Source organism: Heptranchias perlo, chromosome 10, assembly GCF_035084215.1.
Source record: "Heptranchias perlo isolate sHepPer1 chromosome 10, sHepPer1.hap1, whole genome shotgun sequence".
NCBI classification, from domain to species: domain Eukaryota; kingdom Metazoa; phylum Chordata; class Chondrichthyes; order Hexanchiformes; family Hexanchidae; genus Heptranchias; species Heptranchias perlo.
Window position 1 is genome coordinate 32,474,069 of NC_090334.1, and position 25,257 is coordinate 32,499,325.

General features: G+C 39.5%; 1 protein-coding gene and 1 long non-coding RNA gene across 6 annotated transcripts in view; one reads left to right on the top strand and one right to left on the bottom strand.

Annotated features, from left to right (window-relative positions):
- Positions 1 to 25,257, bottom strand: part of heatr5a (HEAT repeat containing 5a) — a 97,894-nt gene that overhangs the window by 8,465 nt on the left and 64,172 nt on the right. For 4 of the 5 annotated variants that reach the window (XM_067991412.1, XM_067991411.1, XM_067991413.1 and 1 more), the window contains 7 exons: positions 23,454 to 23,522; positions 22,202 to 22,381; positions 18,147 to 18,381; positions 15,192 to 15,440; positions 12,454 to 12,581; positions 9,638 to 9,785; positions 8,036 to 8,308 (listed from right to left, as the gene is read on the bottom strand). In XM_067991412.1, coding sequence (XP_067847513.1) covers positions 8,036 to 8,308; positions 9,638 to 9,785; positions 12,454 to 12,581; positions 15,192 to 15,440; positions 18,147 to 18,381; positions 22,202 to 22,381; positions 23,454 to 23,522 — 1,282 coding nt within the window. Of the gene's footprint in view, positions 1 to 2,525; positions 3,169 to 8,035; positions 8,309 to 9,637; positions 9,786 to 12,453; positions 12,582 to 15,191; positions 15,441 to 18,146; positions 18,382 to 22,201; positions 22,382 to 23,453; positions 23,523 to 25,257 lie in introns of those variants that run through there. The other variant, XM_067991415.1, reaches the window with a different exon arrangement.
- On the top strand, positions 260 to 24,653 carry LOC137326384 (uncharacterized). Its single transcript, XR_010964189.1, has 3 exons — positions 260 to 346; positions 11,705 to 11,842; positions 24,235 to 24,653. It is a non-coding gene; the product is annotated as an uncharacterized lncRNA (long non-coding RNA).

The window sequence follows — 25,257 nt, forward strand, 5'->3', positions numbered from 1 at the left end:
AGTTCTTAATTTGTTTCATAACAAAAATATTCTTAAAGTTCTTTGACTTCCATCATGGTCGCCAGCTATTAAAAATCGCTCCTATATATTAAGTTACACTCTATACTGGAGGGGTAGTTGTTGCTTTAAGATATTAATTACTTAAAACAGAGTTTCATAACTGCTACTAATAATACACCACTTGTGTAAAATCATAAACTAGGTTTTAATTTATCAGATAATTCACAAGCTATCTTGCTGTGGTTATAACTAAATCTCAGATTTCCTTGTTTGCAGATGGATCTGCTGGATGAGCAAGATGATCTGGGACACCATCAACACCAATGATTCAAAAGAGTTGATTCAGGTGATGTCAGGTTGACTCCTGCAAAAATGAAATACATTGTAATTTTCTCATCAGGCTCATATCACATTGATCAAACTCCATTAACTTAGTTCCCCCACACAAACCCAGGGAGGAGAGAGACAAGTCTCTACATTATTGGCTGGCTTTCAGATTCCCATTATAGTTCCTGTTTCCGATCATTATTTGGTAATGGTTGAATAGCCCAACGCTCAGTGCCAAAGCTCATACATGAAGACTGCGAACTTAGATGAGGTATCGAGCTGCTGACTGCACCTGTGGATTTGTAGCTCATTCGTCAGAAGAAAGGTATAGGGAATTTTAAAATATATAATTAAAAGTGTCCCTTGATTATTAAACGTAGCGCATTCATAACTTTAATAGATACAAAATCCACCTACAACACAATCTTCAACAGGTAGATTATTTCAGTTTATAGTGAACAAAATGAAGTGTATAGGAAAGAAGCTGTTGCTAACCTGACGAGAGTAAACTTCATAAATATTTTGCTGACAAGATCTTGAAACCTGACCACTTTGTTGACCCTGGAAACTTCTTGATAACCAAGGACAATTAGATAAAGATCCTTCTTAACAACAAACATTGAGAACACAGATTTTTTGATAATAAATGTATTTGATGCTTATTTCTTTAAAAGTATATTTATATAAATTGAAGAAAAGTTTTAATGGGCCAGAATGCCAACTGTGATGTTTTCAATTCTGGTAAGCTGAAGAAGATGGGACGAAGGAAACTTCTTGTGTATTTTAGGTTACTGTTTTCAAGTAGATTTTTTTAAAGTTTGAAAGGATCAAAAAGGAACCTGTACATAATTGTTTGATCGTTTCCGAGAGGAGTTTAATCATGGTTGCAGTAACTTAAAAGTATAGCATAACTTTGTACACGCAAGACATTGGCTAAATTTAGAAGAGGGGGACTGTCGATGAGCCAGGCAGTTTGCTGAGAATGTACTCCAGGGGCTGGAATCGGTTTTCATAAGCCAGTTAGACTGCAACTTGAGCAATAGGTTGTGTATTTTTATATTTGTGTCATTCAACATATAAATTTGAACAGATAAGGCACAATTGCTACCTGTTTTTTGTTACTTAAACTGCAGAAGGATAACGCTGCCAAGCATGTACGATAATCTTGAAAGCTGATCATTGTTGATTTGCTGGATTAAGTTAAATCCAGCGAAGATTTTGATACTGTAATTGTGAACTAAATTATGCGATGGCAAATTGAATACAGTTTGTCCTAAACCAAGTTATTATTCTGATCGTGATTTAACAGTTTCCTTATCCTTGACAGCATAAAGGCAAGCGTAATAAATTAACTACTAGCTGTACATCAAACATTCTTTTGTCACATTTTGTCCTCGGCATCTGTCAAAGAGCCGAGAGTTAAATGGGTTCTTATTATTCTGGGTTATGTAAATGACTCAAGAGCAAGCCAAATTAGATATCACAATGAAATCCTAGATGTCAAAGTAATCTCAATCGATTATTAGTAAAAAAAAGTGACAGTCATTACTTTTAGAATTTCTATTAACTGCAAACTAACCTAATCCAAGCAAAAGTCGAATACAAGTTATACTACAGAACCTAGTTATTTGCAAACAATCTCAGTTTTATCTTTTTTGGTAAATCAACCAAAATTAACAGTTTATTCTGTTAGCAATTACAACTTTAAAGTGGCTAAATGAACAGAGAAAGTTATTACATTTAAAAACACCCTACACATTATACAGACACAAAAATTTCCCATGTTAAGTTGTCCATAAATATTAACACAACTAGACATTAAGGTTGTATTTCTTTTGTCATATTTCATGAACAAATGTCCATTATGTAAATATTATGGTTTATAGGGCTTTGCATAAAAATAGAAACTATTCCTGTTACAAGATTTGCAGAGTCATTGGTAAATATTGTAACCATTTTTCCCCTCGAGCTGCAAGCATTCAGGTCCAATGATTAACTGGCAATGTCAGTAATTCAAAATCAAATACAACAGATCTCTCACACCAAGGATGATGTGACCTTTGAGCAGTACTGATGTTCAATATTGAAAAAAATAACAATTTCAAGCACAAATATTACAGTAATTGAAATGGGGAAATAGGAATGAAGGCCTATGAAAGATTAAAGGCAAAGCAACTGCAATTTTTAATTCTGATTTTCCTTACATTTTGCTTTAAAAACATTGATCAACCACCAAACACCATGCATTAACTGAGGTTATGGAGGATAGTAGTTTCTCCCAAGCTTTTCCCCAGTGTTGGCTGCTTGGTGATGTGCAGCAGAAGGAAGATTGGGAAGGTGTTGAGGAGCCTTCATTCAGCCCCTTTCCAAAATAGCACTGTTCAGATTAACAACTCAGAAATGGCAACTGATGGCTGTGGTCCCACATCGAACCAATCCACAGCATCAGTTGTTGGATCTCCAATATGCTGCTCCACTCAAGGGAACTTCAATTGTTCAGATGTAAATTTGCACATCATGTACAAATGCACTATTTCACACTATTGTATCTGAATATTCAAATCTTCTCAGCAATCTACAGAATCAGAGTTTACTTTACCATCAATACAGATGGAAGCCTGACAGATGGTCTTAAGATCTAAGGACAGAGATTCGGACAGTATAACATGTTTATATTCGTTTGTGAGTTTTCAGTTCTCAGTCAGACTTTCAAATTAAAGCGAAGCATTTCAGCTCAGGAAAAAAAACTGATGTGGTCCAGTCCACAAAAATCCTGTTTCTTGATCACAAAATGATGTAGACGTCAGTTCCAGGACATCTATGAAACAGACTTCCCCCATTCTTAAGAATAGAGGATACAATAAAGTGAGAGGACTGAAATGGAATCAAAGTTGGAGGGGTGTTTATGAGGCAGGTATACAATGTGAGTTGTGAGCTTTCCAGCTGGATCATGATTAGCAGCAAGATTCTTGGCTCATTTTTTTCCTTGCTATCTCAGGGTCTTGGGCCAAGTGTAGCACCTCCCGCCCTTGTTCAACTGAGATCAATTAATTCATAGAATCATAGAAGTTTACAACATGGAAACAGGCCCTTCGGCCCAACATGTCCATGTCGCCCAGTTTATACCACTAAGCTAGTCCCAATTGCCTGCACTTGGCCCATATCCCTCTATACCCATCTTACCCATGTAACTGTCCAAATGCTTTTTAAAAGACAAAATTGTACCCGCCTCTACTACTGCCTCTGGCAGCTCGTTCCAGACACTCACCACCCTTTGAGTGAAAACATTGCCCCTCTGGACCCTTTTGTATCTCTCCCCTCTCACCTTAAATCTATGCCCCCTCGTTATAGACTCTCTTACCTTTGGGAAAAGATTTTGACTGTCTACCTTATCTATGCCCCTCATTATTTTATAGACTTCTAGAAGATCACCCCTAAACCTCCTACTCTCCAGGGAAAAAAGTCTCAGTCTATCCAACCTCTCCCTATAAGTCAAACCATCAAGTCCCGGTAGCATCCTAGTAAATCGTTTCTGCACTCTTCCGTCTGACTTCAATGATATTATTTGTTTCTTTCTCATTCCTCCAATTTTCTTTCCTTCCTTTCTGAAGGCATTAGCTTTTGCTGGAACACTGTTTCATGGATGCTGGCAATCTTTAGCTACCTCCCCCAAAGGCAATAAGTGTCAGCAGGCTATTCAGTTGCAGAAAACATCATAATTGAGTCTGATCTTGTTGTAGACTTACCAGCAGGAGCCAGCTGATAATCAAAAGTAGGAATCTTGGTTGATTTATTCATCGACATAAGAGTTATGAGGCTCATTGTAGTGCCCCACCTTATCTACAGCTCAGATTAGCTAACTGGGAATCAAATGTGGAACCCTCTGGTCTATATAAAAAGCTGGGTTTTTACAACACCAGTACGTCATTGTCAATTAATATCAGTACAGAAACGAACAGTGTTCTACTTGAAATTCCAATGTTTATATGGGTTAAATAATTAACTTGTTGCTTCCCAACTTGCTTAAAGCCAGTGTCATATTTTTGAAATCCCAATTATGTACAGAATGAGAGAATTTTACCTGCAAAGTACTGTTGAATGTTATTTCTCTAATACATTGTTCAAAGTAAATAGCAGACTATATGGTGACCTGATCAAAATTTCAACACGAGTTTGCTTTGCTAACTTAACTTCAAAAGGGGCCAAATACCTGCTAATAAAACCATGATCCATTAACTCCTTTCCAACAAGTGTGAGCATTCTTGACTTCTATCTGTTCTTAATCCTGCCCCCTAACATCCTTTGTTTTGTTCAGTCCTATTAAGGGACATGCTTATTAATCCACCACCAAGCACTCTTTCCCCCCCACCCCCACCCTTTCCAGAAAAAAGCATGACATCCTTCTAGCTGCCCTTCTCCTGGCACTTTGCCATGTTGCAGATGGAACACCTGTTCAATCATCTCTTCCCACACCAGTAACCAGGGCCCAACACTCGTTCCAAGTGAGCAAACAATTTATGTGTACTTAGACCAATCTAGTTTACGACATTTAGCACTCACCATGCAGTCTCACATTGAGAAAACTAACTGCAGATGCCAGTGTCCAGCCAATTCAGTTCACTCCTCTTGACATTAATAAGCGACTGAGTGCACTGGACAAAGCAAAAGCTATGGGCTTTGACAAATTCCAAGCTGTAAATCCTAAAAACTTGCTCACCATGACTAGCCACCCCTTCCCCCAGCTAAGCTGTTCCAGTGCTGCTATTACACAGGCATCTACCCAACAATGTGGAAAATTGCCAAATGTACATTCAATCCACAAAAAACAGGATAAATTTAACCCAGTCTGTTACTGTTCTAATAGCCTCCTCCCAGCAAAGCAATGGAAGGAGTTATTAATAATGCCATCAAGCAGCACATAGTCCTAAATAACCTGCTCACCAACACTCCATTTGGGTTGTGTCAGATCCACTCAGCTCCAGGCCTGATCAGAACCTTGATTCAGACATGGGTACAAAAGCTGAATGCTTGAGGACAGAAAAGAGTCGCTGCTCTTGACAAAAAGACAGCATTCAAACAAGTATGGCACCAAGGAGCCGTAGCTAAACTGAAGTCAAAGGAAAAAAACACCAAGTGGCTAGAGTCATACCAGACATGCAAGAAGATGATCATGTTTGTTGGAGGCCAATTATTACAGCCCAAGGACCACTCCAGGAGTTCCTCAAGGCAGTGTTCTTAGCCTAACCATTTTTGGCTGCGAGATCAATGACTTTCCCTTTACACAAGGTCAGGAGGGGGGCTGTACGCTAATGATTCCAGTGTTCAGCTCCATTCATAATCCTTCTGATAATGGAGTTGCCTTTGTCAGCCTAAAGTAGGAACTGGACAATATCCAGGCTTGGGCTAACGAGTAACATTGGTGCAACTTAATTGCAAGGCAATAACCACTGACCTTCCCCCTGAGCTTCAGTGACACCACTGCCATCAAGTTTCCCCACCATCAACATTGTCCAGAAGCTGAACTGAACTGGACCAGCCATATCACCACTGTGATTACAAGCCAATGGCAACGGCTAGGTATCCTACAACAAGTGGCTCACTCCCTGACCCCTCAAAGCCTCTCCACCATCTGCAAGGTTCCAGTCAGGAGCAAGATGGAATAGTCATCACTTGCTTAGATGGGTAATGGAACAACAATGCTCAAGAAGTTTTACATCATTCAGGACAAAGCATTCTGCTTGATTGGTGCCCCTGCCATTGGTCAAAACTCAATGGTAAACAAAGTCAGGAAACCAGAAGGGAATTATGCAGCACAGCAGCCCCAGACATTCTACTCTGGAACTTCTCATCCCACGTAGGAGAGAATCAGAATGACATTCTGAGGATACCTTTGCTTTGCCAGCCTGAAATTAGAGACATGGAGGAAGGCACTGGAGAAGCTGATTAAGTTTACTTACAAATATTCATTTACAAATTTATACACGTTGGAGTGGTTATAAGGACCTGGCACCTCTTTTAAATATAGATATATACAGTCTTGCTCTTCTAAACATCAGATTTCACCCCAACAAATTCTCACCATTTGGGGAACAAATGCTCAGACAGATCTGGTGCTTTGCTAGGAAAAAGATGGCCACTGCCCAGCTACATGGGTGTGGTCTCTCATTTCAAATCCAACTTATCTGAACATGGCCAGCACATCTCCAGCAATTGCTTCTCTACCTTCCCTTGTACCCTCACCTTAATAGTCACCTAAAAATCCATCATTTGCTTCTTTCTTTTCCTCATGATATGCTGCTCCTCAGCATCTCCAAGCGCAAGGTGAGCTTTCACATGTATACTGATGACTCCCAGCTCTACCCCTCCAACATTTCCCTCAATATTCCATCCCCTAACACATTTAATTTTAAATCCTTGCCTTTGTCTTCAAACTTCTCCACCCTATTGTTGCAATCTCCTCCAGCCCTATATCCCCAAATCCTAAATACTCCGTTCCTCTGACTTTGGGCTTCTATGCACCCATATCGCTTCGTTCTAATATTGTTGGTTGGTCAGTCTTCATCCACCTCGGTCCTATTCTCTGGAATTACCTCCCTGACCTCTTCACCTCTATCTCGGTCCTACTCTTGGGAATTAACTCCTTAAACCTCTTCACATCTATCTCCTTAAAAAAAACTTCTCAAAATCCATTTCTTTGATCAAGCTTACTGTCTCCCCTCCCAATTCCTCCTTTCTCGGCTCAATATCCCTTTTCTTTATGTCTACATGTGAAGCTCCATGAATTTTCTTTTAACATTAAAAGCACAAGTAGTTGTTGTTAAGGCTCCTTGGAATCCAATCTTTTGTATGTAAAAAAAATAGGGCCAGAAAGGCCGCTGGATGTTTGTAACGTTTCATTCAGGGCATGAGTACAGGGGATTCATGGCCAATCAGAGGCCTCCCATTCAAGTCTGGCAGTTCAGTGAGTTGAATTTCCTTTCAATAAAGTAAATTGTTTCCTTCTCCTCCAAAACATACATAAACCATAAAGTTTCTTCTTAGCCCATATTCTTAGCCACACAGTGCAACAGATGTTACTTGATCATCTGCTGCAATGAAATAAATCTGCTCAGTCAGGTCGTTGAGTTATTCATGCAGATGTCGCATTCAGCTTAGTTTGAGATATCTCCACTTGAACCAGAGAGCGCGTTCGGTTTGTAAATTAGCCCAAAAAGTTTTTAAACTTCATTGCAAAAGGCTTTAATTTCTACTACAGTTGAATCAGAAACTTTCGGTCAGATCTCTTAGTTGAATAATTTCCCTCCAATACAGTTCAGAGTGAAAAGTAATAGATTTCTCAGCAAATGCTGCTCATTAGAGTCCATTAGCAGTTATTTCCCTCAAGTGAACCACATAATGGCAATTGAAGTAGTTTTTGTGGCTTCACATGCATTATAATTGTCCATTTAATTAAAAAACTGAGATTTAAAAAAATTCAATTTTCACAAGTCTCAGGAATTCCAGCTGAGTGCAACCGAGTCAGTCTGCAACATTAGCAAAGTCAAAGTGGGCTTTGCCCAGGGAATAATTGCAAATTAAAATAAATATTCTTAAGACTTCAAATACAGACCTTTATACAACAGACTTAAAAATCAACACCTTGAAAACAAAATTACCGAAATTCAAATGGGCAAATATAAATTAGTTTTGTAAAATGTGCACAACTTACCTGTGGGAGAGCACACTGAAGTGAGTTCAGAGAGAATTCCTAGGGCAGATGCTACTAATTTAGCGCCATCCTCGGACAACAGCTGAGGTTTTCCAGCATTGCAAATAGGAGCACCCACAAGTTTAGGGTTTAATTGTGGAAGCTGACGGACAAGAATGGAGAGGGACAACTCTAGTGTTGCGAAGACAAGGGATTTTCCTGGTACCAGTCCACCTGTGTCTCTGCCCTCTCCAAATTCTGGTAGTATCTCTTTCTCAGCAGCACCATCATCAACTAAACACAGAGGTAATTAGACATAAATTTTAAAAACTAAACAAATTAAGACTTTACCAAATTTCTTCAGAACTTTGACATAAAACCAAAAAAAGTAGGAAGCTTCTCCTAATAGCTTGATGGTTGAGTGCACTGTAAGACATGGTCTGAGCCACTTAGACCAAGAAGTTCCAGGCTCGATCCCTAGTCTGTGCCAAGTTAGCTGAACACAGTCAGGATGAACCAGGAGCACTATAAATGGCATATGTCTGCAAGCTGGCGAGTGGGAAAAGATAAAATCTGCCAGGATTGCCATTTCTGATCCCCCCAGTAATCAAGCTTCAAAATGTATATTGGCAGTGAGTGACAACAGGATTGAGCTCACCCAGTCCTTTTCTCTCCTCCATTCCCCTCCCCTCCCAAGATCCAGGCTCATTAATGAAAAACAGCTGCTTGTCCGAGCTTGACTCACTGCCTTCAGGAAAGAAGGGGGAAAAATTGGGTGGGGGTGGAAAAGAGCAGAGAGGGCGGAATTTCTGCTTTTTGAAGCATATTGTTAATAAAGAAAAGTTTTATATTTCAGCCAATTCAGAGCTCTCCTAGCTTTAAAGCATATATTAAAATTAAAATTGTAGAATTATTTATTTAGGCTGCATTAATGCGTAACCTTCCTCTAACAATTAGTAACCTATTAGTCTCTCACAGAAGTAGCTTGAAAATATTAATAGGTAACAAAATAAATACAAGTAGGTAGCACTCAAGATCGATTGCATCGATGTGACAAGGCATTTGTCTGTGGGAAATTAACTGTGCAAGATGACAGTTACACAGAGATATTGCTGGGTCTCAGTTGAGAAGCCTCAATTTGGAGGGAATCAATTAAGTTGTCATTTTTGTACACTATCACAGAAAAGGCACCATTTTCCATAAAATAAGTACTTTGCCAATTACTAAGTATTCTCAATTTTCCTCCAAAAAGGAGAAAAAAAATCCCTATTTTTGTACGACTTCCTGATCCTTAATTTGCAACAGATTACTGGACAGCGGCTTGAGTGCCCCATGTTGACGTTTCCAACAATTTTGACCTCTTCTGCTGTGTAGAAATGTTTTGCTTCCCTTCATTGTCTCAAATGCCTAGCTAAAATTAATATCCAACATCTTTTCATGTGGGGAATAAAGGGCTCAAACCTTCAGCGCCACACCCCATTTGTAAGCCAATGCATTGCTACACTGAACTGCTGCCCACCCACAACAAAATAAACAGTTTTGAAGTAAAGGGTTTGATAAATTTTACACTGAACAAAATTTATTAACTTCTTTATCAATTAAATGTAGTCTATGAATGCTCACCTTCTGCACTCCTCCGTTTTTCTTTCACATGCTCCTGGGCTGCACGTATAATCTGTTCAACGACGTCAATTACAGCCAGTTGGATGAATGGGGACTCGCGTGTCAGTATCAATCGATGCAGCACATTCAGCAATTCCACTCCAAGCTCCTGCAATAGAGAAAAAAAAAGGGAATTCGAATTGATGCTAGTCAAAGAAATAGATAAGTGGACAACAGAAAAATCTCCCCCTTTCGCATTGTATTGAAAGACCGATTTAAATAATTCAAAAGTAGTCCAAATGGGATAAGGAAAGCACGCACAGGCAAACAAACTATAAACCTACCGGCACAAAGTGAAGAAAAATCTTTTACTGTTTGAGTAATGTTGCTGAGTGGCTTTGGTTGCCTGCTATTCATTGAAGTAGCAAACATTTTGAGCTTGACAAATATTAACACTTGTGACGTATTTGTATATTTGTTATATTTAATATAAGATGTTTGACCTCGACAGTAACGCATCAGGAACCCAGGGCATTTAATCGGCACTGGGCTTATTTTCTCCAGATAACTAGATAGGTTGACGTGTTACTGTTGAATGTCCCAAGAAATCAATCTTAATTTCAAAGGAACCCACTAACTTTCTTCCAAAAGACAAACCACTCAAATCTCTGTACTCAGTCGGATATTTTGCAATTTATTTTGGGTCGGATGCATAGTATAAGATATCTATTTAGAGTCTTCGCTTCTTGATATCAAATTCATTGCCCACACCCAAATTTTCTCCCCTTGTACCTCCTTTCTTGAAGGCACTGACACAAACTAGGTTGTCTCTTCACAACCTTGCTCCAATAACTATTCTTCATGCACGAGTTTAAATCATAAGTACTGACAGGCTACTGAGTGATTTGGGAGTGGAGTCAGGGAAGGGGTGGGTGGGTAGAAAGAGTCACAGTTGATCCCAATCCAGTTGTTACCAGATGTTAATGTACGCATTCTTCAAGCAGAGGTTCACTGGAGAAACCACATCCCAATTTAACCTTCTTCCCAAGCCTGCAGTCAACAGCACTGTCCTGGCCTAGATCAATCAGCTAAGCACAGAACCTTTGCAGTCTGTAAGACTCAGTACCATACCTTATGGTTTATTTAACTGAACCCACAGGGGGACTCCATAGCCTTTTTAAAAAAAAAAGTTTCTATCTAGTGGTGAAGGTGAACATAAGTGTCAATCAAAATACCAAATATAGAACTTAAACCAGTGTTTTTCTGTGCATACCTATCCTAGATCAATATAAAGTACAAAAATAACTAAGCTCAGAAAATGTGGGTCAAGAGAATGCAAGCATTGAGATGTCTAAATTTAACTGCAACGGGGACTCTGATCTGTAAGTTTAATAATGTGCAGTCACACACTGAGTAATGCATAAAATTCCACTTATACATCCCAAATTTGATCGCAAGAGCTGAAGGAAGAGTGATAAAGTAAGGTCAAGCGTACCAAATACAGTAAAAGAATGCAATTAAAAATGTTCCCAATGGCTCTGTAGGCAGATGCACCACATGGAGTGCTACTTAGCCAAACACCTTTGAGAGGTCGCGGATCTAAGTTAGTCAATCTGAACTAGTGAGAGCAGTACAGTTGACCTCGACATCCAAGGTGGACGAAACAGATAAATCCTCCATGGTTCACGTTCGTGATCGCTATCCAGTTACCTTTGCTCTAAGTGGACGAATGTGGATACTGGGTGAGAAAAGGGTTGGGTTCAGCTATGACAGCCCCATGGTCAAACACCCACTGGTAATTCTCATGCATGAAGACTACCACTTGGTTGAGGTACTGGAGAAAGATAGGAGTGGCATGAGTAGAGGAAAATTAAGAGAGAGAAAGGAAAAAAAGGTTAGAATTCTCTACAACTGAACATAACGTCTGAATGCAAACTATTATTTGTCTGTTTAACTTATATTTTAGCTGAAAGAGTAAACCAGATTCTTTAACTTTACAACGTGTCTACTGTAAAGAGCAAATAGCAAATAAAGAGCAGGATAACAAAATATAGATTTTTAAAGCTATCAAACTGTTACTGTGTACAGATGCGCAGATAGAATGCTTCCAATGCAATTTCAAAAGCAGCAAGAAACAAAGCCACGTGAAATCTGATTAAAGCATCATTAACTGAAGTGAGACACATATGACGACAGCATGCAGAATGGCAATCAACCTGAAGTTTGGTGAGAAAAGCCATTTATCATATTTGTTTAGACAGTCCAATGTAACATCTTAAAGCTTGCTTGTGAGTTATCTGGTCAACCTCACTAGTGGCAGTATTTGGCATTGCATATCTGTTATCCATTAAACACAATGTATTGCCTAAACTATTCCTTTCTCATTCCAAGATCTCCCAAATGTGGTGCTAGTAACCCTCCAGTACATTACCTGAATTTTCATTTGTAAGCCTGGAAATTGCAGGTTGGAGGACTGTTTACACCATTATAACTCAGCTGGAACCTATCCTCCTCAGACATTCATGCTCTTGCACTTTCCACAGGGATAAATGAAGAGCAATCAGGAGTAGAAAGTAAAGCAAATATTATCCCCCTTTCTAGCTCAGAATGCTGAGGCCTATTCGAGAATTGCTAATGTTTCCCAAATGGAGATTAGCCAGCTTACCACTCACCAGTCTCAATAGTTCACTGGGGAGAGGTGAAAGCGTGTTAATTTACTGAAGTCAAACTGAAAATGGTTAACAAACTCCATAAAGTAACAGGTCCATTCTCTCTGGGGAAAAAAGGACAACAAGGAAGTTAACAAAAACTTAATAGAATTTGTTTTCATGCAATACCTGATCACTTCCTATTTTGCAACGTGGCCAAAGAACGTCCAGCAGTGACTGCAGAGCATTTAAACAGGCTACGATGCTTTCCATTGGTGCATCCGGTCGTGGTGAACACAGAAACTCGACACTGATTCCTGTAATTAAAGCAGTACAACAGCACATAATATTTTCTTAACTCCTTAACCTAACCTTCTTCAACCTGACTGGCAAAACTACCACTCTGTTCATTTTAAAACAAATCAGTTGTGATTTTCCAAACTGAAGTCAAAATATGCATTGAATTTTGTTCACCTTTCTTTCCTGGATTACCACATAATCCTAAATGTTATAAAAGGGAATAACTGCACTTCTACTGCTTCTCCCCTGTTCTTGTACTTTCCACTTCTTGGCCAAAAGCAATATGGGATCATTTTGTGCAGAAGCTTTCCTCAAATTAATTCATGAAATGAGATAAAGGGCTGTGAGCTGAACAATTAATTTATATCAGTGGAGAACTGCCGTAACTGATACACGGTAATGGATATCTCCTTTAACGGTATGGAAATCTCCTTTTCTTGTCAATTTTTTCCTTCCTCTCTTCTGCTGGGCATCTGCTACGCAAAAACTGCTACCATTAATTGGATAAATTTACTGAATCACCAGGGGAACTAAAGATGCATTTGAAACTAGCTTAGGAACACATCACGGCTCAGCAAGTTTAAGCGGTGGGCAACTGAGCTGTACAAGCCAGGAAACCCTCAGTTTTCTGCTGAATTAACTGGCCTCAGAGACACGACATTGGGCCTCACACCATTGGTTCAGGGAGCACAATCAGCCAGGATTCCCATTCCTGATTGATATCCAGTGGTTCCCGCTGGAAGTGCATGTGTGCAGCTGTTACATGAGGATAGTATCAGCAACCCACCACCCACCCATGACTGAGTAATCTGCTGACACTCACTGTTAAAAGCTCACAGATGAATAATAGCTGTTTGAGTGAGGTACCAGAGGGTACCCAGTGACCACAACCCAACAAGTTGTCTATGCTTTTTTTTTGGAAGGGGGGGGGCGTGGGCGGTGAGACAATGGGTCAGGAGAAGGAAACATCTGCACCATCTGATACAATCAAAAAATCTATTCCTACAAATTTCTGGTACTGAAACAGATTTTGAGAACCATCATTTATCAGAGAGTCTGATTCAAAATAGACAATAAAATGCAATTTAAGTACGAACAGCATTATTTTGTAGGATTCAGTAACTGGAATTTTTGGAATGAAGGAATTTTTATAACTGCTGCATTGGTGTATTTTTTTCTCCACACAAGGGATAGGACAAAACAGGGGGAAAAAAAATCTCCCCCCAAGTTGCTGACAACTGCCCTTTCAAACTCCCATCTGCTTAGCCTTTGCCATGATATATCTGCAGCCATTTCCTCGCTTCTACTTTCATCCCCAGCAAAACTTCACCCAACCCTATTGTTCCCTCTGGTATGCCACATGATTGCTTTCCCAGGTCAGAGGTGCATAAACATGAACATACTTGCTGCATAACTGGCATAGTGATCCATTGTCAGATCTAACTTGACTACATCAAGCTCTACTGGGCCTCACTCTGCCAAAGCAGCCCACTACTCCTTATGGCTCTTCTCTCCTGCCCCTTCTGCTGTCACCTCACACAACAAATGCAAGGAGTTATGGATTTCTTCGTCACCAAAATACAGACCATCTGTTCAGCAGCTTATTCCGTTCCCTTTTCCTGCTATGCCAAACTTCACTCTCCTACTCAAGCCCTGGAGCCAAATTTCTCTCCCATCTCTTCTCCAAACACATCTTGTCCGGGAGGCCTACCTCCTGCTCCCAAAACTCCATTCCCAATAAACTCCTCATCATACATGCCTTGGTCGCTTCCAAACCCATCCTTGCTGGCCTTCCATCCTCTATAAACTCCAGCTCCTCTAAACTGTGTTGCTTGTATCTTGTCCAGCACCAAGGCCCACTTTCTCACTGATCTATGTTGGTTCCTGATTCCCAATATCCTAGATTTAAAATTCTTGTCTTTATTTCTAAATCCCTCCGTGGCCTCATCCCTCCCCATCTCTAACTTCCTCCAGTACTCCCTTAGCTGTCCATTCTTCTGATTCTGGCCTTTTGTGCATCCCCAATTTCACCTCACCATTTGTTGCCTACGTTCCACTCTCTGAAATTCCCTCCCTAATCCTGTCTCTCCAGCTCCCTCTCATCCTTCCAACTCTCCTTAAAACCCACTTCTAACTAAGCTTTTGGTCACTCCTCTCAATTTGTCTTTCTTTGGCTCGGCATCCATTTTCCTTACACCTCTGTGAAACACAGTGGGATGTTTTCCTACATTAAAAGGTGTAATATATACATAGATTGTTGTTGACAATATTGCAAATACATCAGCATGGCTAAACCCAGCTATTAAGTTCTACATTTCTGCAGTTTTTAACACTTTTGTATTGTTGCAGATTTTTCTCTGAAAAACTTCTCAATTACATCCAAGGAAATATTATGTCAAGTTGCTTAGTTAGCTTCAGTTTCATTAACTATTTTAAGTAACTGTAATATATTAATATTTTCTTCATAAAATGTTATGCTAATAAGAAACTATGCAAATAGTCCTGCAATAAGAAATCCATGCCCAGATTTATGCTGCCTAGAGGCTTTTTTCTAAATATAATATGCACGTAAATATATGAAATGTACCCATTATTCCCATTACAGAGAAAAACATTGCTTTACTAACCCAGAATGAGATGGAATCTATCAGTGTTGACATCCTCTGGAGACTTCACTGCATTTGCCAAAGTGGATTCATGACCCAGCATTGTTGGGGTTACAGGTCTGGATAGACGAGAAGAGCCTTCATCTGGGTCAATTACTATGAAACCTGTACTGTTCAGCCACAATGCTGTGGCATGAAGAATCGGAGCCCAAGAATTATAATAATGTGACCTTGCACCTTCTATGGTCTCTGAGGTATAGAATGCACCACCTAGCCAAGGAAGATAAAACACATTAAACATCAGAGTTCTATGACAACTTTAATGAGGTTAAAGTTCTCAGGATTCCTGGTCCGAGGAAAAACTTCATACAAAGGAAACCTGATTAGATAAGTTCCAATTTATCTATCTTCACAAGAATTTCATATTACGAATAGAACTAGTGTTCCTAAAAAGAAATCTTAGCTTCTCCGATAACTCAGTAGATAAGTTCACTGTAAGACATGACAATCAGACCTTCAAACCATGAAGACCCCAGTTTCAGTCCCTGTTCTGAGTGGACACCTTAGTCACCACTGGAATGTGTGTTGGGACATTCTTTCATCATCTATTGTTTCAAACAAACACTATTAATGCCATACAGGAAACAAAATAATGAAGCATCATTACTACTAGTAAATTGAATCAAAGCAACTTAAAACCAACTTCAATAGGAAACAGTCAGCCACTTTTAGATAAGCCAATTAGGAAACAAAACAGATCCTTAAATATTAATACGACAGAGAAATTTATTACCCACTTTATTTGGAGCAAATTAAATACTGCAGCGATATTTCTGCCTCTTTTCTTCACAATTTTCTGCCCTCTCCATATCAGTTGCTCCTTGCTAACTTTACTATTCCATGAATATTGAATGGACTCCTATACCTGATCCAAGTGGCTATTTATTCATGTCAGCTTTAACCAAGGAGATCACAGCAAGCCTGAACCTATCTTTAATGGATAGCTACACATATACACTATGGATGATTTTCTTCTTTGTAAACGCATGGTGCTGAAGGCCAATTTTAGAACAACTATTCACAATCCAGCTCAGACCAGCTAACTCACAAACTGGACATTATGGTTTTAAACAGAATTACTGATATTTACAAATTTCAACAATCCTGCAAGCATTATCCAACAGCAATATAAGCTAATAGTTACTATATAAAGAGATTTGATAATTTAAACAAAGTAAACTTAAATCAATGTTCCTCTTCACGTCACCAGAAAGTGCTGACTCTTAACAATCCTCTGGAATCCATCATGTGGCTATTCTTCAGGCGAGTCATGACAACGTCAGCATGCTATTGAACTGACAAAGCCATCACAAATGAGCCTGATCCCGTTCTCACCAGACAGCCACATATTTCTAGCATAAGTCACGAAAAAGGAATAAGCAGAGGGAAACGTTACTGATAACCCAACCCCACCACCCCCATTCCAACCCAGAGTGCTCAAGCCAATTATAATAGCCCAGATGCTGTCCCAGTTGAGATCAACTAACTTAGCAGAAAGTAAAAATCAGAACCAAGATCTTCTGTTTTTTACGGCACAGTACAAGATCATATGGCACATTTACCCATTAGGGGAAACTTTAACCTATTTTTACAAACGAATACAAAAGGACTCCTCTGATGACTCAGGTGGCAGAGGTACTCACTATCCAGTAATGAGTCATGCAGAGAGGAAGGTCCTGAGGTTTTATCCTTAGTCTCTGTCCGCAGATTTCAGCGGAGACAGAGGTAGGGGCGTTACAGTTAGCCTCATGCTCCTGGACCAAAAAGGGGGAAAATCAGCTACAATTCATGCTCCAGATCATTATCCAACAGCCCATGCTGTGGATTTAGGACGAGGACTGGATTTTGCTGAAACACATTCACAGTTGAGTAGCTCAGTGATACGCACCATCTAAGCACCCATATCAAGAATTGTCAATTGGACAGGCATCAAAGCACTGTTGTGAGTCAGTGCTTTCAGGTAAGAATATATGAGAAAAAAATAAATGCAATGGCAAATTTAGAGGAATATTAAATTGTGGCTAAGGATAAAGTTGGGAGCTGAGGTACATTTAAAATAAGGCACTCCCCCTCAACAGCATAATAGGATTTTAGCTTTAGTATTTCTCAATTTTATTGAAGGCCACATTTTCAAATCCTAAGATTTACACTTTATAGTTAAAGCCAAAATAGGAAGATGCTGCAGAGATGCAGCCCACTGAAACACTAACTTGTGGCGCATTAGAGTGGGAAGACATAGCATTATGCCTGCATCCTTTACTCACCGTGATTTCACTATCCAACTGACACTGCTTTAGCAAAGCATTGAGCAGAGGCAAAGCAATAAGCAGAAGACAAGCACTTCCCCACAAGGAGGGAAAACCATCTCGTCATTGCTTTCATGCACTTCTTAGCAGTCAGCCTCGGAATGGCATTGGTGAATTTAGGGAAGGCCTTGTCTACTCTCTCAGCTGAAGATAGTATTTGGAGAAAAACAGTTATTCTCTCAAGATACACGTGTTATAAATTTAAAAAATGCTGAGTGAGTCACAACGTTCCAACTCAAAATACAACGAAAACTCCAGTGTCAGACTTTATCAATGGGAAAATGTACTTTCAATGTATCAACATATAACTGGAGTATCTGTTACGACTGTAGGTGGCGCTGTGATAGAGGGTTTTCAAAGTTATACGTCATGTAACTTCAACGACTAAAATAGCTGCTGTTGTCTATTGAGAGTTTACATTTTAAAACGCAGGTTGCATCACCATTAACTTGCACATTCTGGGCATTGAATGTTGCTCCAGAGCAGCCCAAGTCTCTGAACCTCAGTTGGGTCAGCCATCAGCCATGTTGGTATACGCGAATAAAGAAACGAAGGAGAAACTTTCGTATGTAAATTCAAATTAAATATTCATGAGGGTCAACATCCTTACCTCCAGCTGGAAGCTGATCCGCATATTCCGGAGACAAGGTGAGAAGGGCATAGTCCTGTAGTGCAGCCAGCCAGAGTTTACTCAGTGTTCCCAGTTCTGACTGGACCAAATTGAGAAGACCATCTGCTGTAGTAATTGTATCCCTAAAGCCATCAGTGACAGAGCCTGCAACCTTCAAGAACTGCTTCTGTCTTGGTGCACAAACTTTTTGCCTTTCTACTGTTACTATGTAAACCTGGCAGGAAATATAGAAATGGTAAGCAAATAAACAGAACTTATTTTGGTGGGTAATAATCTTCTTGAAGATATATTGAAGGTCAGTAATCTTACATATTCCATTAAGGATGAAACTATTTAGACAATACATTGAGACAAATCAAAGGTGAATATTGTATTGCCTGTCTTTTCACACAAAAAAAATGGGATTACAAGATGAATGGCATTGTTCAGAAGTCCATTATAAATGACAACAGTGCTAACAGAGTTACATCGAGCCTACAGCACAGAAACAGGCCATTAGGCCCAACTGGTCGATGCCAGTGTTTATGTTCCATACGAGTCTCCTCCCTCTCCACTTCATCTAACCAGATCAACATACCCTTCTATTCCTTTCTCCTTCATGTGCTTATCAAGCTTCCCCTTAAAAGCATCTATGCTATTTGCCTCAACTACTCCTTGTGGTAGCGCGTTCCACATTCTTATCACTCTTTGGGTAAAGAAGTTTCTCCTGAATTCCTTACTGGATTTATTAGTGACTATCTTATATTTATGACCTCTAGTTTTGGACTCCTCCACAAGTGGAAATATTTTCTCTACATCTACCCCATCAAACCCTTTCATTATCTTAAAGACCTCCATCATGTCACTGCTCAGCCTTCCCTTTACTAGAAAAAAAAGCCTCAGCCGGTTTAGATTTTCCTTATAAGTATATCCTCTCGGTTCTGGTATCATCCTTGTGAAACTTTTTTGCACCTTCTCCAATGCCTTTATCTCCTTTTTATAATTTGGAGACCAGAACTATGCACAGTACAAGTGTGGTCTAACCAAGGTTCTATACAAGTTTAACATAACTTCTCTGCTGTTCAATTCTATCCTTCTGGAAATCAACCCCAGTGCTCGGTTTGCCTTTTTTTAATATACTTATTAATCTGCATCACTACTTTTAATGATTTGTGTATCTGTACCCCAAGATCCCTTTGCTCCTCCATCCCATTTGGACTCTTACCCAAGCAATAGGTGGCCTCCTTATTCTTCCTACCAAAATGCACCACCTCACACTTATCGATATTGAAATTTATTTGCCAATTACACGCTCATTCTGCAAGTTCATTCAATTAATGCATTTTGATGCATTCTTCCTTTGTATTCACCACACCCCCCAATTTCGTGTCGTTCGCAAATTTTGAAATTGTACTTCCGATTCCCGAGTCCAAATCATTGATGTAAATTGTGAACAACAGTGGTCCCAGTGCCGATCCTTGTGGAACACCACTTCCCACCTTTTGGCAGTCTGAGTAGCAACTTTTAACTCCTACTCTCTGTTTTCTGTTTTGTAACCAGCTTCTTATCCGTTCTGCTACCTGTCCCCTAACTCCACATGCTCTGACATTAGTCACAAGTCTACAATGCTGTATCTTATCACAGGCCTTTTGAAAATCCAAATATATTATATCTACTGCATTACTCTTGTCTACTCTTCGTTACTTCTTCAAGGAATTCAATAAGGTTGGTCAAGCATGACTTTCGCTTCTGAAATCTGTGTTGACTACTCTATTGCATTTTTGATTTCTAGATGTTTTTCCCATTACATCTTTGAGTAAAGATTCCATTATCTTTCCTACCACTGACATTAAGCTAACTGGTCTATAGCTCCCAGGACTTGTTCAATCTCCCTTTTAAATTATAGGAATAACATTACAACTGCCCACCAGTCCTTTGGCACTATTTCCCTTTCTAATGAATTTTTATATATATGTAATAGTGTCTCTGCTATCTCTTCCTTAACTTTTTAATATGCACGGATACAATCCATCCGGACCAGGAGTTTTATCCTCTCTAAGTTTGATTAGTTTATCAATTATCTCCCCCCTTTCTATCTTAAATGTCTTTGTATTTTTTTTGATCTCCTCTTCTAATGTTATACCACCTTGTTAGTCTCTCTGGTAAATACAGAGGAAAAATAACTATTCAATATTTCTGCCATTTCGTTGTCATTACCTGTGAGTTTATCTTGTGCATCCCCTAGTGGCCCTATCCCTATCCTGATTTTTCTTTTGTTATTTATGTGTCTGTAGAATACTTAACTATTTCTTTTTATATTCCTTGATGATATAATTTCATTGTTCCTCTTTACTTGCCAAATTATTTTTTTGACATCCTTCCAAACCTCTTCGTATCCCCTTTTGTGACCCTCTTTTTTTTAATGTACTTAGTCTATGCCTTTTTTTTAGTTTTAATTTTACCCTGATCTCTTCATTCATCCATGGTGTTTCATTATTGACTCCTCTTTTTTAAAAAAAACAAAATATATTTCTCCTGAACTATACTGATGACCATTTTAAATATTTCCCACTGTTGTTCTATCTCTGATCTCTGTCTGTCAATTTTTCCCCCCCAGTTCACCTTCCCTAGTACCATTCTCATCCCTCTCAAAATTAGCTTTTTTCCAATCTATTATTTTGGTCCTACTTATGTCTTTCTTGCCTTACAGTTACATCCTGGTTTGGATCTGCAGCCATTGACAATAAATACCCTTTCGTATGTTATTGCATTACATTTCTATACTATAATTTAACTAATCTCATTTGTAAACTAAATTCCACTCCTTGGTTTGGAGCTCTCTACATGACTGCATCTGTTAACTTCAGGCCCGCACACATTCCATTCCTTATTTCCATCTGGTTTCCTTCCTCCCCATTTTTTTCTCTTGTTTATTTCTGCTTATCTTCACTGTTCCCCATGTAAGTACTAATTTCTACTCAAGTCTACTCCTCTGTATTTATATTTAGCACAACAGCCATTCTATACTCTGCCTCTATATGCTTCTCTGTACCCCCGAGCCCACCAATGCCCCTGACCACACCAAATACTATTTCCCCAGTACTTACTGCCCACCCCCAAGATATTCACTTTCAACTACCGACTGACCTCTAAATACACACTAGCCATTTAATCTTCACTCCCAACTATTCTCTGCCCCCAGTATTCTTGACCCTCCTAAACAACTCATTACCCCCATCGTCCCCAAATACTAACTGCTCCCTCCCCAATTACAGATTTCTCCAAATGAATTATCACTACCCATGCCATTCACTGTGACTACTCATTAACCCAATTTCCCTCAATCACTACCCACAGAACTGATCTTTCTCTATCCCTTCACTGCTCTGCACCGACTCTTTGATACTTCACTTGGCAACAACTCATGACTCTCTCCAAACTACTCAACACTGCCCTCATTACCATTCATTGCTCCAGTCCCCTAAACTCCTCCGACACTACCTCCCAAATCATCACAAAACCAAGACCCAAAAACCATATGCTCTAACTTCCCATCAATACCCACCATTTCCACATCCTCATATAACGTTCTATCTTCAAATTCTTGTGAGCAATGTGGTGGGAGGTCCACTATTGTAGTTTAAGAACAACAGCGTTTAAAAATTGCTATTTAATCGAGGTGCTAATAATTGAGGCACTACCCGTACACACACACAATGAACAGGTTGTGGTGTGTAGAATTAAGACTGGGGCAAGAATGTGCATAACTGGCACAGCTACCCAAAACTAATCTGGAATCCCACATGTACTACAATGCATTTGTACAAAGTTCCTCCCTTTTATTAGTAAAATCTATTTCAGTTCAGGTTGAGTTGACTACCTAGATGAAGAAGTCTTCAATACTGAATGCTATGTATTTGATATGATCACCATGCTGTGAGAGACCAGAAGCACAAAGTTGGATAAAGATATAATTTTTAAAAGGAGAGAAAATAATTTTAATCTGGCTAAATTAATCACACTGCATATTTGAGCTTGTATGAAGCATCACGTACTTCTGCCCATGCTTTCAGAACAGCTACAGTCTCCATTGTTGAGGTACTCTCATTGTACAGCTGATTCTGTGCTTCATTCCCAGCTTGAACTTTGCTCAAGGATGTTGCTAGCAGTTGATGAACTCTTCGAAGATCATTTAAGTCACTCACAACTCCACTTCCAATCCAGGCACTGCAAACCTAATGCAGAATTTAAGTGAGAAATCTTCAATTTGATGACACAGTTTGAAACTTTCCAACCCAATTGAGGATGCCACACATTTAACACTGAGGTGTCAGTTGATCACGTACTTCAAGGTTCTGGAAACCTTCTCACCAGAGAAAAAAGACGAAGTTCCTAAATTAATCTAATTCAGAACATGTAACATTTCCAAGTATAGCAGAAATGGATTCCACTGTAAAGTACTGGGGAATGGAGGCTAGCAAGTCAGTTAAATGAGGTTTCAGGTTGAAACCTACCATTTTTACATGTTCTTGAAAAAAATAAGCCTTTCAAGCCATCACAGTCCATTTGGCAAGTCCAAAGACCGTTCTTTCAGCCAATCAAATCACAAAACTAAGATGATTACTATGTTTCTATGTGCAGCTCAACATTTTTAAAAAATTCCCCTCTTTGCCTGAAGGCATCGACACATGATGAAGTATGGTTCAACAATTACTTTCTCATTCAAGTGGCTGTGACCAATAACTGCTGGTGGACCATCCTGATCCTGTCCATATACATATGCACTTGTCTGTAAAGGTCACTGGACAGAAATTGGGCAGGGAATCCTGACTAATTTTCCTAATCCAGGGGACACTGTGGCCAACTGCAGCACCTGTCACCATGCCTGAGATCAGCAAAATCAGCACAGACTGGGAATTGATTGTATGACCTTCAGGTCTGTAAATGTGCTGGTTTTACCAAATGAACCATTGGGAGAGTTAACCATAACAACTTTTAATGTAGTTTTTCAGCAAAATTGAGATCCACTGCTGGATGAATTTTCTCTCTCGCAGAAATGGTAATTCAATCACATCCAGCTGAAATCTCTATCATGGCATAATAAGGGTTAAGTATGCAGTGCTAGACAGTGATAAGATTATATGTTGAGTTAAGATCAAAATTTTCCCGCCACTATATTAAGAGTGCAGAAAGATCACATGATGCTTCTGTTGAACATCCACCCTGCTGAAAAGTTAATTTAATAACTCCATTTAATAAAAGAATGGCGAATGACACTCTAGTCCTATAAAATAAAGAAGCACTTACTTGACATGCCTTAGCAGTAACATCAGGTGGGGTGTCAGGGGAGAATGCAGGCCTCAGTGCTGCTCCAACCTGAAAGCCAAATTACAATACTCATCATGGCTTTTCCTTCTCATTGAAAGCAGTACAAGTCCATAAAAATACAACAAAAGGTATCTGAATGCAAAAAGCACAATATTGCTCTAATGTTCCAAGCTACAAAAAGATTGGATACAGGCTCATTCATGCCTGCAGTTCCTCAATTGTCATTTGAGAAATATCAAACTGTTATCAGGGACCAGTTTCACACACCTATCTGCACCAATAGGCCTGGGAGCCAAAAAAGAAAACAATGAACAAGTACTATAAATAAATGTTAAATTTTTCATTTTACTCAATTACTATGGACAACAGTTTTGTTAGTGCAAGAAACGGAGTGTCATTTTTGGTGGGGTCCAATGTGAAAAAGTTCAGAACTACTGAATCAGATAATTTTATCCAAATTTATTTTCAAGAATGATTAGCTTGAGTACAGTGAGCGAAGGTATGTGAGCAGGTCTTCAGTGCACCTACCATCATTTTGTCAGTGGTTGTGCCTATGAGTAGCCCATGCAAAGAGCACAAATTTAATACGTTGGACATAGTTGTACACAAACTAACTTACCCTAACACCAGCAAGACGTTGTGTTGGCTTGGTCAGAAAATTTACAAAGTTGCTTTTAAATAGCTTGAATTCAAAGTGCTAACATGGCTTGATGTGCCCATATGCCATAAACAAGTTTAATTCTTGTGCGTTTACTGCCAGGAACTTATTTCAGTGTTCAACTCTGCACCAATGCCACTGTATCAAACGCTGCGACAACGGAGGAACGGACACCGCGCAACAATCGCCAGACAGGAGGGTTCCCTCCCAGTCGGGGAACACTTCAGCAGTCAAGGACATTCAGCCACCGACCTTCGGGTAAGCGTACTCCAAGGCGGCCTTCGAGACACACGACAACGCAAAATCGTCGAGCAGAAATTGATAGCCAAGTTCCGCACCCATGAGGACAGCCTCAACCGGGATCTTGGGTTCATGTCACGCCACACGTAACCCCACCAGCGAACAAAAGTTATCTGTTTTTAATATAACGGGTCATTTGCTGTCTTTCTCTTCCTTCCGGATGTTTCTGCCTCTCTCTCTCTCTCTTTTTTTTTGTGTTTGTATATTCGGTGGCCCTGTAGGTAACACCTCTCTGTCTGAACACTTTGATTGCCTTGGCAACAGGCAGTTGGAAAGACTATCTGTAATCACCAGGTATTGTTCTGTGATTTATAAATGCGATAGGTTCGAGGATTTCATTTCCACATTCACCTGAGGAAGGAGGAAGCCTCCGAAAGCTTGTGATTTTCAAATAAAATAGTTGGACTATAACTTGGTGTTGTAAAATTGTTTACAATTGTCAACCCCAGTCCATCACCGGCATCTCCACATCACTGTGTCATGAAGTGAATAAATATTATGTTACCATTACATAATTCTTTGCCCTCACTTTTCTCCCTTCCTTTTCTGAATATCCTGTGGTATGGTTCCATGGGTGCCACTAGTTGATGAGTACTTGAGTAAATGGCCATTCTTCATCTACAGTGAGAATCTGCAGGTTGTTTAACAGCCAAGTCTGATCCCGTCCTCACCCATGATCCACACATACACCTTTGCCAGCAGGAAACACTAGACAGCGATCAGGAACAGGAATCCTATCTAAGTCCCAATAACTTGCACTTTTGTAGCAATAAAAAGTCCTAATCTCTTCAAAGACGTAAAAAAGAAAGACACCAAGCATGATAG